Below are 19,554 nucleotides of genomic sequence, written 5' to 3'. Positions count from 1 at the left end.
GTCGATTCAGCGGTTCAGAGCGTTATGAATCAGTCGAATCATGATTCGGATCGCGTGTCAAACCGCCAAACTGCTGAAATTTGCAGATTCACACCGCTGAATCGACTCACTGATTCATAACGCTCTGAACTGCTGAATCGACTCACTGATTCATAACGCTCTGAACTGCTGAATCGACTCGCTGATTCATAACGCTCTGAACTGCTGAATCGACTCACTGATTCATAACGCTCTGAACCACTGAATCGACTCACTGATTCATAACGCTCTGAACTGCTGAATCGACTCACTGATTCATAACGCTCTGAACTGCTGAATCGACTCGCTGATTCATAACGCTCTGAACTGCTGAATCGACTCACTGATTCATAACGCTCTGAACCGCTGAATCGACTCACTGATTCATAACGCTCTGAACCGCTGAATCGACTCACTGATTCATAACGCTCTGAACTGCTGAATCGACTCACTGATTCATAACGCTCTGACCCCCTGAATCGACTCACTGATTCATAACGCTTTGAAGCTTCATGAGGCCGTGTTTTGAAATCGTCATCACTATATAAGTCGTTATTTAGGGTTTTTTTGCGCACAGAAACTATTCTCGTCTCTTCATAAAGTTATTGTAGAGTCGCTGTAGTGAGATGGACTTTGTAACTTTAGTCTTTAGTGTCTTTTAAGGGTCTTGAGAGTGTAAAGTTGAGCCAATGGAGGCCTTTCAGAGCATCAGATTTACACTAAAATATCTTCATTTGTGTCTGAAGATGAACGGAGGTCTGACGGGTGTCCAACCACATGAGGCTCAGTCATTAATGACACAATTTAAATTTTTGGGTGAACTAACCCTTTAAGGGTTTTTTTTGCGCTTTCTTAGGTAATATTTCGAATTAATATTTTAAGCGTTATAAATTTTGCCGCACCTATATGAGTGGCGCCCCAATGCATTTGCCTGTTCCGCCTATGCCACGGCCGATCAACTGTCCGAATGATCTTTCCCATTCCTCCTCACCAACTCCTCCTTGTTTGTTATAGTGTGTTCCTGACAGTACCCGTCTGAGCACTGAGGTGCTGATGTTCATGAAGGAGCGTCCTGAGATGAAGGACTGGGTCATGCCGGAGAACGGCCCCCTGCTGTTCAGACACCACCATTACACACACATCCAGGTGGACCGAGAACAGCACAACACCGTCCTGCTTCTGTCTCTAGGTGTGTGAACCAATCACTGTCCTGCTTCTGTCTCTAGGTGTGTGAACCAATCACTGTCCTGCTTCTGTCTCTAGGTGTGTGAACCAATCACTGTCCTGCTTCTGTCTCTAGGTGTGTGAACCAATCACTGTCCTGCTTCTGTCTCTAGGTGTGTGAACCAATCACTGTCCTGCTCCTGTGATTGGCCGAAGCGAGTCAGACCTGTCTGCATTTATTATAAATCCCAATTTTTGTTTTGTCTGTAGGATGAAAACAATGGAATTTAGGATCAGACCCGATTGTATGGGTGTTTAAAATGTTAGTTCACCCAAAAATGTAAATTGTGTCATTAATGGCTGAGCCTCATGTGGTTGGACACCCGTCAGACCTCCGTTCATCTTCAGACACAAATGAAGATATTTTAGTGTAAATCTGATGCTCTGAAAGGCCTCCATTGGCTCAACTTTACACTCTCAAGACCCTTAAAAGACACTAAAGACTAAAGTTACAAAGTCCATCTCACTACAGCGGCTCTACAATAACTTTATGAAGAGACGAGAATAGTTTCTGTGCGCAAAAAAAACCCTAAATAACGACTTATATAGTGATGACGATTTCAAAACACGGCCTCATGAAGCTTCAAAGCGTTATGAATCAGTGAGTCAATTCAGTGGTTCAGAGCGTTATGAATCAGTGAGTCGATTCAGCAGTTCAAAGCGTTATGAATCAGTGAGTCTATTCAGCAGTTCAAAGCGTTATGAATCAGTGAGTCGATTCAGCGGTTCAGAGCGTTATGAATCAGTGAGTCAATTCAGCAGTTCAGAGCGTTATGAATCAGTGAGTCGATTCAGCAGTTCAGAGCATTATGAATCAGTGAGTCGATTCAGCAGTTCAGAGCGTTATGAATCAGTGAGTCAATTCAGCAGTTCAGAGCGTTATGAATCAGTGAGTCGATTCAGCAGTTCAGAGCGTTATGAATCAGTGAGTCGAATGAGCAGTTTGAATCGCCAAATTTCAGCAGTTTGTCGGTTTGACACGTGATCCGAATCATGATTCGACTCACTGATTCATAACTCTCTGAACCACTGAATCGACTCACTGATTCATAACGCTCTGAACCGCTGAATCGACTCACTGATTCATAACTCTCTGAACCACTGAATCGACTCACTGATTCATAACGCTCTGAACCGCTGAATCGACTCACTGATTCATAACTCTCTGAACCGCTGAATCGACTCACTGTTTCATAACGCTCTGAACCACTGAATCGACTCACTGATTCATAACTCTCTGAACCACTGAATCGACTCACTGATTCATAACGCTCTGAACCTCTGAATCGACTCACTGATTCATAACGCTCTGAACCTCTGAATCGACTCACTGATTCATAACGCTTCGAAGCTTCATGATGCAGTGTTTTGAAATCGTCATCTCTATACAAGTCGTTATTTAGGGGTTTTTTTGCGCACAGAAACTATTCTCGTCTTCATAAAGTTATTGTAGAGCCGCTGTAGTGAGATGGACTTTGTAACTTTAGTCTTTAGTGTCTTTTAAGGGTCTTGAGAGTGTAAAGTTGAGCCAATGGAGGCCTTTCAGAGCATCAGATTTACACTAAAATATCTTCATTTGTGTCTGAAGATGAACGGAGGTCTGACGGGTGTCCCACCACATGAGGCTCAGGCATTAATGACACAATTTACATTTTTTGGGTGAACTAACCCTTTAATAAACGAGGCAACTGATTCCTTATCGAGAGAAATATACTAAACAAACGGAATATTAATCAGTTCTGCTCACACTCACTGCAAAAAATGCTTTTCTTACTTAGTATTTTTGTCTTGTTTTCAGTCCAAATATCTAAAAAATCTTACATTAAGAAGCATTTACTAGACGAGCAAAAGTTTGTCTTGTTTTGCGGGAAAATAACTCAAAATTAAGGCTTAAAATAAGCAAAATAATCTGCCAATGGGGTAAGAAAAATAATCTTGTTTTCTGTTTGAATTAAGATTATTTTGCTTATCCCATTAGCAGATTAATATTGAGTTATTTCCCCCCAAAACATTACAAAAACTTTTGCTTGTCTAGTAAATGCTTCTTAATGTAAGATTTTTTTGATATTTGGACTAAGAAAAGCATTTTTTGCAGTGCTGTAGGCGTTTAATGTCATGACATGTTCCTCAAACATCCTGTTTCCCTCATATCTCGCTAGATAACTTATATGGTCTATAAATGCAAACTTAATCTCATATCAGTTTCACATTTAAATGACCAGCTGTTACAGGAAGAGGCACATGGAATTATTAGAAACACTGAATCATTGATAATGTGTTAGTCCGATGCCTGAGGCTGAATGAATGATAGGAGTGTGAGGAGTATTCATCAGTTTCCATCCCTAAATGTGTCATTAGACAAACAGTTGGTAGAAGTGTAATGTGTCCATATATGGTTAAACTCTCATATGTAGCCTATTAAAGTTAAAATATCGTACAATTTCAACGTTTTATGGAAAGTTCTCATTTCCTCACAGAAAGTGGACGGGTCCATAAAGTCCAGGAAAAGCCGTTTTTTGTCATTGCGGAGTATCTGACGTTCCCACGAGGGACACACATCACACACACACTTCTGGACGCTTCTGAGGTACGACGCAAAAATAACTTCCTCCACAGACCTAAATACTAAAATAAGAGAATGATCCGATAACATGTTATTCATAACGGTCTAAATGACCTATGCTTTGAGCTCACGTTAATATAGTTATGCCGTGATATTTAGCTTTTAGTTTCTCTGAAGATGTCGAGCGGTCTTAGTTTCTTAATTCAAATCTACGTCTGATTCTCTTTAATCCTATAAGTGTATCATTAGAGTTACTAATGTATCCTGTGTTTACTTTCTCAGAAGCGTCTGTTTGTGAGTTCCAGTAATGAGGTTGTTCAGATCGACCTCCGAGCATGTCGTGTGTATGGAGATGAGTGTAGCGAATGTGTGTTATCTCGAGACCCCTACTGCGGTTGGGACGGTTTGCGCTGCAGCTTCACAGCAAAGTGAGTGCACGCACACACACACACACACACACACACACACACACACACACACACACACACACACACACACACACACACACACACACACACACACACACACACACACACACACGTCTGCTTCCTTCCTGATTAAGAAATGTATTTTAAGCGTAAACTCAAAGCCCAAAGTCAGTAGGCCATATCAGGTTAAGCTAAAACTTTCAAATAAGTTTGTTTATTTTTATTTAATTTCAAGTAGTGACGAGTTTTTAAATGGTTGTATTAACTATTATAGCCCTGATACTTTATTGGATATGTGTCAAATACTGGTCTTTCCTCCTGAATATAAATTAAATGGCAATTCAATTAAATACAGTTTATTGTGTAAGCAAAAACGAATATATAATGCGTGACTTTTAATCATAAACAAGCTGGAAATACACCAGGACTCTTATTTTGAAATGTCTGCGCCTCTATTGCAGTTGCAGGAGCTCATTCAAGTTCAGATGAGGAGATCAAATATGCATTATTACAACCGTCTAAAACATATTACTATATAAACATCGTAAAGTAAACAGTTCTGACCCGATCTCTTCCCTAATCCACCCTCACTAACATTCGTCTCGTTTTTATTTGTTGACGAAAATGACAGTTGATTTTCGTCATAGTTTTTGTCATCCAACACTAGTTTTTATTTAGTTATCGTCTCGTTTTCGTCAGAGAAAAAAGGTCGTTTACGAAAGAAATGTATTTTAAGCATGAGGTGTAAACTCAAAGCCCCTGTTAAATGAAGCTCATATTAGGCCGTTAGTTGATATACAGTCCCTCCAGAAAAACGCGATTATGCGATCGCGTGATTTAACGCATAATCAGCCAAAGTCCGCATATTCATGCGGGGGTGGCATTTTTTCAAATACGCCGCACTTTCGCCGCATAAATTGCCTATTTCCGCGTGCAAAATATGCGGGGCTATCATGATTTCATAATCCCCGCATTTTCGTTGCAAAAAAAGTCATATATATTAGCAGAAAGTTGAAAAATTTTAGTTTACTTCACACAAGAGCCGCCATTTCCGCCTATTGCCATGGGAACGTTTTGAAGTGACGTGATTACCCGACGCGAACGTCATTGAAAAGCTTCAAACCCCGTGGAGAAACCATAGATATCGCTGAAACCATAGATATCGCTGAAACCATAGATATCGCTGAAACCATAGATATCGCTGAAACCATAGATATCGCTGAAACCATAGATATCGCTGAAACCATAGATATCGCTGAAACCATAGATATCGCTGAAACCATAGATACCGGTGAAACCATGATGAAGCACAAACTCCCATTGGCCAACAAAAATAACAGCAAAAGAGCAAAGCAGTTTCCCTGTGTGCTGACTGATTTCAAAACACAGCATCATGAAGCTTTGAAGCATTATGAATCAATGAGTCGATTCAGCAGTTTGAAGCGTTATGAATCAATGAGTCGATTCAGCGGTTTGAAGCGTTATGAATCAATGAGTCGATTCAGCGGTTTGAATCGTTATGAATCAATGAGTTGATTCAGCGGTTTGAAGCGTTATGAATCAATGAGTCGATTCAGCGGTTTGAAGCGTTATGAATCAATGAGTTGATTCAGCGGTTTGAAGCGTTATGAATCAATGAGTCGATTCAGCGGGTTGGATCGCCAAAGTCACGTATTTCAGCAGTTTGACACGCGATCCGAATCATGAATCGACTCGATGATTCATAGCATCATGATGCTGTGTTTTGAAATCAGTCATCACTATATAAGTCGTTATTTAGTTTTTTTTGCACACAATAACTATTATCGTCGCTTCATAAAGTTATTGTAGAACCACTGTAGTGAGATGGACTTTGTAAGGACGTCTTTAGTAGGCTACCTTTTATGGGTCTTGAGAGTGTACATTGTGCCAATGGAGGCCTTTCTGAGCCATCGGAATTCAACTAAAATATCTTAATTTGTGTCCAACAACATAAAGGGAAGTCATTAATGACAGAATTTTCATTTTTAGGTGAACTAACCCTTTAAGAGATTGCACTTTGTGCATTGGAAGCACTCAAATGTCTGTTTTGTATAGCGACATCTGTAAAACAGGAGTTGTAGCATATTCCTTTTGTAAAGCTACAGAACTGGTTTGACTCAGTGTTTTGTAAATTTGAGCCGTGTGTTTATTAAGGTCTTCAATAAAACAAGATGAGAACTTAAATATTCCAGCACTTTCTGTGATGTAGTGCTTTTTTTCTCTCTCATCAAACCGCAGTTTTTGCAAGTTCCCGCAATTTTATCGCATAAAATTGCATAAATATCCCGCATTTTTCATCGCATTTTTTAAGAAAACGTGCCGCATAATCAAGGATTTTTGCCCGCAACAATCACAAAAAAAAGCCGCATTTTTCTGGAAGGACTGATATATTGAGAGAACTGATGCTGGAGCGCTGGAGGTTGTGCGGTAGGGAGGTGATGGTGAGGCAATTTTCCCACCGGTTAATCGAACATGCGACAACACCGGTAATACTGGTATCACTGGTGGGGGCTTTTAAATCACTAATTCTAAACCGAAAGTAAAATGCACACGGCCTAACTAACGACAGTATTGAGCAGACACGATCAGTTTTTAATTGTCAGTTCTAGGGCTGCAGCAAGTGAGCTGGTCGATAGGAATCATCGCAGCTTAGCTCAGCGTTCGTAGCTCAACTTGTCGAGACTGTTTTCCAAGATGGCTCCTGTCTGTGTACGCGTGTCTTTATAAAGTATCTTCTTATTAAATTGTTTGTACATTTACAAAGTTCTCAATGCTTCGGTTTGCATGTATGCTCCCGTGTTAGTGTGAGGCTATTTTGAGCCTTGTTAGTGGTGTTAACTAGCGATTTAGTTTTACTTATTCTATGCCCCATACACTAGCGTTATAAGCTAATCTGTTTTTAGAGATAAAACTCTTTACATTCGATTTTCATGAAAACGCATCCCAGAGAACGATCTACTCGCTAACCATGTGTTAATTACCCCTAGGTTCGTTTTTCATCGGAGTTGTCCTTTAAGTTAAAGCGGCCGACAGTGAGTTAACCCAACGCTTTAGCCTCTCAAATCAACACTTGTTAAAGTAGTTAGGCTATATTTCGTTTTGTTTCTTTAAGTTATGTTTAAAGCAGTTTTTTGTTTGTTAAATTAAAGTTTTTGCTTTTTAAAGTGACGAGCAAGCAGCCGACAGTGAGTTAACCCAACGCTTTAGCCTCTCAAATCAACACTTGACTTGTCTGTCTTATAAAAAATCCATATAAAACTTAAATCTTCGTTTAAACGTTTAGCCTCTATCACCACCATCAGAGCAAAAAGGCATTTTTGACAAGATGAGGCAGGCAGATCACAACGAAACGGGCTACACAATCTAAACTAATTAAACAGATGCAGGTTGTCTTGCCTTACACCTCTCCGCGAAATGAATATAAATCCGATCTTCAGTTCCCGCGCTATATGCACATTTAACAGAGTTCATGTCAACGAAAGCAACAGATAAATTAGCATTTTATTCATCAGCTCATTTCATCATCAGAGAACGAGCGACCTGAGCACTGGAAGAGCCTTTAGTCTCATGAGTTTGAATGAAGATGGTTGTGTTTTTGAGCGTCTCTTCGCTTATTTTCAGTTTCAGCAGTTTGCGTGTTGTCTTGCTTTACTCATTTGCGGATGTGTGTAGTATAAACACTGCGAGCCGGTCTTGACAGTGATTCTCTCTGATCGCTGCGCGTATAGTGCGCGTCATAGGAATTTAACGAGGCTTCGAGGCAGAATTTTTGCCTCGAGGAATTTTTGTAATCGAGTTAATCGAGTAAAGGCCCTTTCACACCGGACGCGTAACGAAAAAGCGAAGCGGAAAAAGCGAATATTTCGTGTGCGAATAGTTCGCGTTAAAACCATTCACACCAGCCGCGACGCGAGTTTGCGACGTTTCAGAGCTCCAACATTCCAAAACATTCGCGGCGAAAGCTGAGAAACACGGACACTTCATCATTCAGGAGCTCCTCCAGACAGAGACGGTAGCAGCGCATCTTACGACACACACACACACACACACACACACACACACACACTCTTCAGGAACGGCTCGATCCGGAGCTGCTGTGTCTCCAGTTGAGTCACAATGTAAACATTTAAGTGCCACAGTCGTACTGACGGAAACACATTCACTTTCTATAGTCGCGGACGCAATTAGATAAAAAAAAAAAATCAATGTATTGATTATAATATCGTAATCTGTAGCCTATAGTGGGCAAACACATCTGTCCAGCTGTAAACACAACCACAGCTGTAATCTCGTGAGAAATGCGACACCTGGCAAAGGTTAATGTTGATTGAATGGCTACTGACATCAACTGGACATTTCGTCACCTTTGTTTCCTTGTATGTGATTGGTTTAAGCCTTTTCTGTCGCTGCGAGTGTTAAAAAAAAATCGACATCGAAACGAAAAAAATAAACATCGTTTTTTCGCCACAGCACATTCGCGTTCGGTGTGAAAGCTCTCATTAATCAAACAGCTGATCAAAAAATAAAACTATCGCGCTAATTATTCGTGCGTCAAAATCGCGTACAGTGTGAAAGGAGCTTAACTCGATGAATCGTTTCAGCTCTAGTCAGTTCTCTAAATGAACTAAATTATCTTATTACTATAAAAAAAACTACGGTGGGGGCGGTGGGAAAGTGATGTCACCGGTGTGTGTCTGAACACGACTATTGTGCGGCGGTTGTAATAATGTTTGAGTCTCTGTGATCTGCAGACACTCAAAGTTTCATACTTAGTGTTTGAGGTTCAAATCATGAGTAACAATGAGGTGTGCCTCATCGAGTGATGCAGAATTACTCTGAAAACCACATGACAACCACACACTCTCAACACTTTATCTGCTCATACAACTCACCCATATTCTGATCATATTTCCGTATTTTCTACCGCTAAAACACCATGAAAATACCCCACCCACACCCACACACACCCACACCCACACACACACACAGCATCATTCAAAACTATGTAAATAATATTTTTATGAAAAGTAATGTCTTCTTTTCCACAGAGGAAGATTCCAGGACCCCCGCCACTGCAGTAAGTCTGGCTCTATTTTTTTTTTTTTGTGTGTGACTGATACTGAATTAACTAATTTGGGGAAATGGCGGGGGATTTCCCGCTCTGGGGGATTTTTTTCATTTGGGGGTGGGGGGGCATTTTTATCCAATTGTTTGAAATGACATTTCTCACCTGAATGTTTGCTCACTCATTGTATTTATGGTTTTACTATGGGATAATTTTGATAATTAAGCTCGATATCCAATACCATCGCTGTAGAGTGAACGCGCCTCTCATACGAATCGCATTTTGTTTTCATTTTGAATCAATTAATTCTCACAAAACCATTAAAACGTCACGCCACCAATGATTTAAACTATAAAACATGTATTTTGGCAATATAAAAAACATCATAGTCAAGTCGATAATGTTCTCTACACATTGAACAAAGAGTAACTCCAACACAGAAAGGTATTAATTTTGTATTTTACTGCATTTTCAGCTGAAATTCTCAGTTCCGTAATGCATCCAGGTATGTCTCTGAATGCATGTCGTGTTCTAATTAAAATATTCTAAAAAACAAAAATGTATATTGATGTTCTAATAGATGTTTCCAAATGACAGAAAAATAATTAAAGCTGCACTATGTAACATTTTTTCAGTAAATATCCAAAACACCACTAGGCCAGTGTTATAGATTTTACTTACAATATCCCAAATGTCTGTCTGTCTATCTGTCTGTCTGTCTGTCTGTCTGTCTGTCTGTCTGTCTGTCTGTCTGTCTGTCTGTCTGTCTGTCTGTCTGTCTATCTATCTATCTATCTATCAGGGACGCCACAATTCTCAATATAATATTGAATCGTTCGGTACGGCATTCACGGTTCAATACGCGCTTGTGAATTGCGTTTTTTTCGGTTTCGCATTTAATTAATTATTTTTCTACAAATTCTATAATTTTCCTCCATCCCAATACTGAACAACACGACACACATTCACATCACAGGTCAGTGGTGGAGTTATACTCACGGAACACTAGAGTTATTCACAATCACCAAAGCTCATTATTTGCGTGCGTTTTAAAGCCTCGCCGGCTCATTCGCGTGCGCGGTTTTAACTTGCGCTTTTCCGAGCGCGCGCACTAAACGCCTGTCAAACACGTGATTACTGGACTAAGTAGTCGTCTTACTGCGCTAATACTGTCAAATACACACAAGGTTAACATAAACTCAGTCGGTTATGTCTAAAGTGAAAGTAAAATCGCAATCGTGTCTGTATCAGATGCACGCAGGTCTTAAATTGACAACAGGGCAGTGAACACGCGATCCTTAAAGGGACAGATCACCTCTAAAATTATGTCATTATTTACTCACTCTAATGTTGTTCCAAACCTGTATTCATTTCTCGATGACAGAATTTTCAGTTTTGAGTGAAATATCCCTTTAATGTTAATACAACAACAAAAGACAAAGAGAAAATCACTCACTGCTCTTGACTGAAGAACTAATACAGCAGCTTTAATAAGAATCAGTGTATATTTTATAGTGAAGTCTATGTAGTGTTTTATTTTTACATTTATTCGTTCAATTTCATACTTTAATGCTGCTGTACAGCTCTGAGCTGCCAGTGTAAATCTTTATATACATTTATTTTATATTCTACAGTACACTAGGAATGTGTACAGGGTTTTTTTTTAAGTAAAGTTTTAAGTTTAAGTAAGGTTTTTAAATTCTTTTAAGTAAAATAAAGAAAGAATATTGCAATAAAAAATAGTCTTTTTTTCTCTTTAACCTCTTTGCGGTTCCTGTCGCCTAAGAATAGAATAAAAAAAATGTATGTGACAAGCCATCAGAACCGAACCGAACCCCGTGGTTAAAAACTGATCTATCTATCTATCTATCTATCTATCTATCTATCTATCTATCTATCTATCTATCTATCTATCTATCTATCTATCCATCTATCCCTCTATCTATCTATCTATCTATCTATCTATCTATCTATCTATCTATCTATCTATCTATCCCTCTATCTATCTATCTATCCCTCTATCTATCTATCTATCTATCTATCTATCTATCTATCTATCTATCTATCTATCTATCTATCTATCTATCTATCTATCTATCTATCTATCTATCTATCTATCTATCTATCTATCTATCTATCCATCTATCCCTCTATCTATCTATCTATCTATCTATCTATCTATCTATCTATCCCTCTATCTATCTATCTATCCCTCTATCTATCTATCTATCTATCTATCTATCCCTCTATCTATCTATCTATCTATCCCTCTATCTATCTATCTATCTATCTATCTATCTATCCCTCTATCTATCTATCTATCTATCTATCTATCTATCTATCTATCTATCTAGGCCAACATTCTTTAACTGATTACAAGTTCAATATATACAAATATGACAAGATTTTTATATATAAGATTTTTACATTCCAACTTAATGCATTTTAACATTTTTTGAAAGGGAAACACATCGGCTCTTGAACATTGATAATTACAGACACTATTGAAAAATGAACTAGCAAAACAGACGGCTGCTTTGGTAACTTGTTATACTGATAGTTATAGCTAAATACATTGCAATGGATTAGCTAGCTAAAATATATGTGGTGTGTACTTAGCTATTACACAATATTCTCATGAAAGTGCGACACATTGTTTGGGGGCATTACCAATCGGTTCAACGGAGGTTGCCTGATTTATTATGACAAACTCATATTTGATTAGGAACAAAATTATTGTTACAAAATAAATGAATTCTACATATTTTTCATTTGATCTACTGTGATTTTCATGTTGAAATATTTGGGGGGGTTGTAACTGATGGATTTGAATATTGGGGGGGGGGGTTACCCCATAAACGACGCCCCTGCCCGAGTCCTATCCCGATTCTTTCCCACTAAAGACCACATGTCCCGAGATTCTGCGCTCAAACGTGACATCATCAAACTACGCCAGGCGACCTCCAGCGGACGGAGAACTTACATAGTGCACCTTTAAAGGGTTAGTTCACCTAAAAATGTAAATTGTGTCATTAATGGCTGAGCCTCATGTGGTTGGACACCCGTCAGACCTCCGTTCATCTTCAGACACAAATGAAGATATTTTAGTGTAAATCTGATGCTCTGAAAGGCCTCCATTGGCTCAACTTTACACTCTCAAGACCCTTAAAAGACACTAAAGACTAAAGTTACAAAGTCCATCTCACTACAGCGGCTCTACAATAACTTTATGAAGACGAGAATAGTTTCTGTGCGCAAAAAACCCTAAATAACGACTTATATAGTGATGACGATTTCAAAACACGGCCTCATGAAGCTTCGAAGCGTTATGAATCAGTGAGTCGAATCATGATTCGGATCGCGTGTCAAACTGCTGAAATTTGGCGATTCAAACCGCTGAATCGACTCACTGATTCATAACGCTCTGAACCGCTGAATCGACTCACTGATTCATAACGCTCTGAACCGCTGAATCGACTCACTGATTCATAGCGCTCTGAACTGCTGAATCGACTCACTGATTCATAACGCTCTGAACCGCTGAATCGACTTACTGATTCATAACGCTCTGAACCGCTGAATCGACTCACTGATTCATAACGCTCTGAACCGCTGAATCGACTCACTGATTCATAGCGCTCTGAACTGCTGAATCGACTCACTGATTCATAACGCTCTGAACTGCTGATTCGACTCACTGATTCATAACGCTCTGAACTGCTGATTCGACTCACTGATTCATAACGCTCTGAACTGCTGATTCGACTCACTGATTCATAACGCTCTGAACTGCTGAATCGACTCACTGATTCATAACGCTTTGAAGCTTCATGATGCTGTGTTTTGAAATCGTCATCACTATATAAGTCGTTATTTAGGGTTTTTTTGTGCACAGAAACTATTCTCGTCTTCATAAAGTTATTGTAGAGCCGCTGTAGTGAGATGGACTTTGTAACTTTAGTCTTTAGTGTCTTTTAAGGGTCTTGAGAGTGTAAAGTTGAGCCAATGGAGGCCTTTCAGAGCATCAGATTTACACTAAAATATCTTCATTTGTGTCTGAAGATGAACGGAGGTCTGACGGGTGTCCAACCACATGAGGCTCAGTCATTAATGACACAATTTACATTTTTGGGTGAACTAACCCTTTAAGGACTCTTCACACACACACACACACACACACACACACTAGGGTGGCCAAAATAAGGGACACCCATTAATTAATGAAGCTGTGCAAATCATTAGATTTAAATATTAACATGATTTGGCTTCAATCTATGAGCATTTTAAACCGGATGAACTTGTGGTGTATTCTGGGATTCCTTTCTACAGTGAAACGTTTTCAGAAATATCCATTCATGTCTCTTCAACAAACGCATCACATGACCGTCTGTTCCACAGGGGCGCCTTTAGCCGAACCATCAAGGACTGAATTCGGAGGCAAGACGCCAGTGGTTCACATCCCGCCATCCTCTAGCCACTTCCTGCTCTGCCCGATGACATCACATCACGCCAGCTACCAATGGCAGCACGGGGGCACGCACGATGAGTGTGTGCGCTCGGATCAGGGCTGCTTGTACCTGATTGAGAGCATGAACGAGACTTTCGAAGGGTCGTACCAATGTGTGTCCACAGAGGACGGCCTTCAGAGGACGGTCAGACAATACACACTCCGCATGAGCCGCTCAAACACACACCGCCTCGCTTCAGGAGCGCTACTTCTGCTCACAGCGGCTCACTTCCTGCTTTTTTAAAGTGTTATCTGATCCTGAAGTTCACTCTCAAAGCACCTTTTTTTTCTATAGGACTAGTGCTTAAAGGGTTAGTTCACCCAAAAATGTAAATTGTGTGATTAATGACTGAGCCTCATGTGGTTGGACACCCGTCAGACCTCCGTTCATCTTCAGACACAAATGAAGATATTTTAGTGTAAATCTGATGCTGAGAAAGGCCTCCATTGGCTCAACTTTACACTCTCAAGACCCTTAAAAGACACTAAAGACTAAAGTTACAAAGTCCATCTCACTACAGCGGCTCTACAATAACTTTATGAAGACGAGAATAGTTTCTGTGCGCAAAAAAAAACCTAAATAACGACTTATATAGTGATGACTATTTCAAAACACGGCCTCATGAAGCTTCGAAGCGTTATGAATCAGTGAGTCGATTCAACAGTTCAGAGCGCTATGAATCAGTGAGTCGAATCAGCGGTTCAGAGCGTTATGAATCAGTGAGTCGATTCAGCAGTTCAGAGCGTTATGAATCAGTGAGTCGATTCAGCAGTTCAGAGCGTTATGAATCAGTGAGTCGATTCAGCGGTTCAGAGCGTTATGAATCAGTGAGTCGATTTTTTCAGCAGTTTGGCACGCGATCCGAATCATGAATCGACTCACTGATTCGTAACGCTTCGAAGCTTCATGAGGCCGTGTTTTGAAATCGTCATCACTATATTAGTCGTTATTTAGGGTTTTTTTGCGCACAAAAACTATTGTCGCCGATTCATAAAGTTATTGTAGAGCCGCTGTAGTGAGATGGACTTTGTAACTTTAGTCTTTAGTGTCTTTTAAGGGTCTTGAGAGTGTAAAGTTGAGCCAATGGAGGCCTTTCAGAGCATCAGCTTTACACTAAAATATCTTCATTTGTGTCTGAAGATGAACGGAGGTCTGACGGGTGTCCAACCACATGAGGCTCAGTCATTAATCACACAATTTACATTTTTGGGTGAACTAACCCTTTAAGGGCGCTTTCACACCTGCTTTGTTTGGTCCGGATTTTCTGACTTTTCAGTTTGGTCCGAATCAATCTCAGGTGTGAAACCTCCCCCTAACCACGGTCCAGACCAAACAGACGAAATTTGGTCAGACGAAAAGAGGTCGTCTCAGTCCGGATCAAACTGAACAAAGGTTCGGTTCGTTTCTAGTGTGAAAGCATTTTCTGTATGGTTTGTACTTTCAGAGCATTTACAGGAAGTTTGTGTTTATGTTAAAATATTATGTTATTTTTAAATTCAATCTAGGGTACACTGATTATGAAAAGTGAAAAGATGCGCAATATGTCAAAAGACAGAAATGATTTTGAACCAAATTTTGCTTAGAAAGCCTTTCTTTAAAGTGAATTTCGTTTTGTATCTTAATTTCAATCAACGTTTAATCAGATAATTGCCTGGATTTAATAAATAAGAAGCAAGTAATCTAAAGCAGACAATAATTGCGGGAGCGATCACATGCTGTGCACATGAACTGGAGCGCGTCTCAAATAAACCAGACTACTCGTCTCACAAACATGAGAAATATGTGAATATAAAGCTTGAAATGTCCACTTTTAAACGTAACGAATCAAAAATAGTCCAGCAATGCGAGTGTTCAATAGTGGCAACGATATGCGTCTGTTCGTTCATGACGAGTGGACGCAAGTGTGTCATGTTCAGTTCTTTAGTGCGCTCGCATAATTGCAATGTGAAAACAAACCAAAACTAACCGAATGTATAAAAAGTATCAACACATGAACTTCGGTTCGGACCTTGGTGCGGACTTTCAGGTGTGAAAACGCCCTAACACAACAGAGATCAAGCACCTGAAAAACTGTCCACGTCACGTTTCATAATATTACATTTACTGATTATTATTATTATATATTTTTATGAAAGATTTTACAAATGTTATACACAATAACAAGCACTGATGAATCATTCATAATGAGACCTCAAGTTTTATAAATAAACAGGGCTAGGCGGAATATATCGAGTTTGTATGATATACCAATATATTTTTTATAAGTGATATTTAATACCATTTTATCGATATACAGTGGTTTGCGAGCGCATCTGAAAAATAGTGCAGGGAAATAATCCAATTTGTCTTAATCGCATCCAAATAAAAGTTTGTGTTTACATAATATATGTGTGTGTACTCTGTTAATTATTATTTATATATAAATACACACACATTCATGTATATATTTAAGAAATATTTGCATGTATATACTGTATATACATTTATATAATCTATAATATATAAAAATATAAATGTTTTATATATAAAAATAATATATTTTTCTTAAATATATACATGCTTGTGTGTGTATTTATATATAAATAATAATTAACAGAGTACACACACATATATTATGTAAACACAAACTTTTATTTTGGATGTGATTAATCGCGATTAATCTTTTGACAGCCCTACTTAAAACACATTAAAGAGCGGCAAAACGGCATTTATCGTTTGACTGTTGAAGATTGCGCTTCGGTACCGAAACGGTTCGGGACGAATACGTGCCGTTACACTCCTAGTAGATATCGCGAAAATATTTGTTAGCGGACGATAAATGAGCCATATGTCGAATTTTAAACCTGCAAGTGTAGTTTTATGAAAGTGACTATAAGTAGGAAATCAAATTGGTCTGTGCCTTTGTTTTCATTTTTTTGTTGTTTTAGTAAATTTAAATAATTTTAGTTTTTTGATTGTGTTGTAACAATGTTAGAATGTAATGTGATTTTAACCTCTTTTTTGCACATATATATATATATATATATATTTATATTAGGGCTGTCAAAAGATTAATCGCATCCAAAATAAAAGTGTGTTTACATAATATATGTGTGTGTACTCTGTTAATTATTATTTAGATATAAATACACACACAAGCATGTATATATTTAAGAAAAAAAATATTTTTATATATAAAACATTTATATTTATATATATATATTATAGATTATATAAATGTATATACAGTATATACATGCAAATATTTCTTAAATATATACATGATTGTGTGTGTATTTATATATAAATAATAATTAACAGAGTACACACACATATATTATGTAAACACAAACTTTTATTTTGGATGTAATTAATCGCGATTAATCTTTTGACAGCCCTAATATATATATATTATATATAGCATCGCCTACATTACATTCACTATATGTGTTTATAGCCTTCACTATGAACAGTGTTTGTAGCACATCATTGGGCAGGATATGAAAACGTAGAAAATACACAGATATGTTTTGGCCATATCTCCCAGCCCTTAGCAAACGTTTACAGTATGAATGTGCAATATCCAGATAGTCACGAGTCATAAGCGTATGAAAACACACGAGGTTGATGTGGGAGAGATTGGGTTTGGATCTGATGATCCAAACATCAGTTTTAGCGGATGTGGAGAGACTCATCATTGTTGTTGTTTTGATGATCAGCTGTGTTTGGGTCATGTGATCTACCAGTCAAACATTCACACACACACACACACATCTTAAAACCCTTCTAAACAAGTTATTAGTTATTAGTTTAGCATCCAAAACATTAAATAAGTAAAACTAGATTAGAGACAAACTTTGAGTTTGGTTTGAGAAAGCCTGACCAGAAAGTCTGAAGAAGTTTGATGGTTTTGAAGGCAATATAATCAGATGATAGATAGATATTAACATGTTGCTAGCAAGGAGTAGCATGTTTTAGCACTCTGTTAACATATTTTACCATGTTGTTAGCCTTAATTAGCATGTTGCTAACATTAATTAACATAATAATTGCATGAATTGGCATGTTTTTGCACATTGCAAACATGAATGAACATGTTTTTGCACAATAGTAACATGAGTTAACATGTTTTATCACTTTGTTAACATGTATTAGCACATTGTTAACATTGCTAACATTAAATATCACAATGTTATCCTGAATTGACATGTTGTTGATTAATTACGCAATGCTAACGTCAATTAGCACATTTTATCAAATTGCTAACATGAATTAGCACAATGTTAACATGTTTTATCACAATGCTAACACGAATTAGGACATTGTTCACATGAATGAACATGTTTTTGCACAATGCTAACATGAATTAACGTTATCACATTGCTAACATGAATGAACATGTTTTTGCACAATACTAACATGGATTAACATGTTTTATCACTTTGTTAACATGAATTAGCATGTTTTAGCAGACATTGCTAACATACTTTTGCATATTAACGCGTTGCATATTAACGTTTTAACATGTCGTTAACATGAATTAACACGTTAACATTTTGCTAACATGAATTAGTAAAATGTGCTAATTGAGGTAAGCATTGTATCACATTGCTAACATGATTTAACATCATTCCCAGAATTTAATTTGTGTTACTTCAAAGTTAATCGAGGAAATGAAGAACGTGTCTGAATGTTTGACCGCTAGTGCGCGTAATGGATGACTCCATGTGTAGCGTTGTGTGATTTGTTATTTATATAATGTGTCATGTCGGATGATTAAATATAGATTAGACTAGTATTAGCGTTTCGTTGGCTCAGTCAGGATCATTCAAACATCTCCAGCAGCTCAAAGTTTCCATGATTTCTTAATGTCTAAATTTCCTTACATTGTGAAATATCACTTAAAGTCTCAGATTAAGTAAAGAAAGTGTTGACGATTGTGACATAAACATGTTTCACAACCTTCGTTTTCATCACTAGATTAGATTTGACTGGAAAGTGTCATTTTGCTAATGAGGTTTAGACTTTACTGGCCCGATCGTACATCCGGCGCAAAGCAAACGCTTCGCAAACAAGAACAAATGTAGGTCCTCAGAGAAGAGATGAAGTTATTCTGAAAACGACTGCGCCTTTGACCAACACACACCTGCTCTAAAGTCAATAGTGCAGTATTTGTGTGTTATTTAAAGGGTGTGTTAGTGTAATATGAGCCTATAGGCAGTGCACAACACACACACACACACACACACACACACACACACACACACACACACACAGAGAAATTAAAAACAAATGTGCACAACTCACTGCCGTAAACATGTAGAAATGTGGAGTTTATTTGTAACATATGATGCAGTTTCAACGTCACATTACCAAGAGCGCTGTTTTCCTGAATGACATCACGACTGAAAACGTGACAGATTTTATGACAGTTCCATAAACAATTATTTTTAGAAGCAATATGGACTGTTTTTGTTCCGTTTCTGCAGCCAAAATCGTTCCAAACAAAGATCACAGCAGAACCATAACTCATCTCACAGCATCAGTGTGTGTGTTAGTGAATGATTCAGTGTTTGAATGAATCATTTCACTGAATCGACTCAAGGACTCACTCATTAAGACTCTGCCGCCACCTACTGGTTTCATATTCAAACATTCTTTACAGCATTTCTTATTTATATATTCAAAAAATATTTAAAAGAATCTCATAGCATTTATTTAATACAGTTGTAATTTTTCAGTGTAAAT

At 38.2% G+C, this 19,554-nt stretch overlaps 1 protein-coding gene across 1 annotated transcript in view; it reads left to right on the top strand.

Annotated features, from left to right (window-relative positions):
• Positions 1 to 14,097, top strand: part of LOC307131315 (semaphorin-7A) — a 60,774-nt gene extending 46,677 nt beyond the window's left edge. Inside the window, exons 10-14 of the mRNA XM_079824896.1 lie at positions 1,033 to 1,207; positions 3,720 to 3,829; positions 4,088 to 4,233; positions 9,303 to 9,331; positions 13,718 to 14,097. Coding sequence (XP_079681022.1) covers positions 1,033 to 1,207; positions 3,720 to 3,829; positions 4,088 to 4,233; positions 9,303 to 9,331; positions 13,718 to 14,070 — 813 coding nt within the window. The 3' untranslated portion in view covers positions 14,071 to 14,097. The remainder of the gene's footprint in view (positions 1 to 1,032; positions 1,208 to 3,719; positions 3,830 to 4,087; positions 4,234 to 9,302; positions 9,332 to 13,717) is intronic.
• Positions 14,098 to 19,554: the final 5,457 nt, after the last annotated feature.

Source organism: Gobio gobio (assembly GCF_949357685.1).
Source record: "Gobio gobio genome assembly, chromosome: 9".
NCBI classification, from domain to species: Eukaryota; Metazoa; Chordata; class Actinopteri; order Cypriniformes; family Gobionidae; genus Gobio; species Gobio gobio.
The sequence above is the reverse complement of the archived record's forward strand: the minus strand, read 5'-3'. Positions and strand labels throughout refer to the sequence as shown.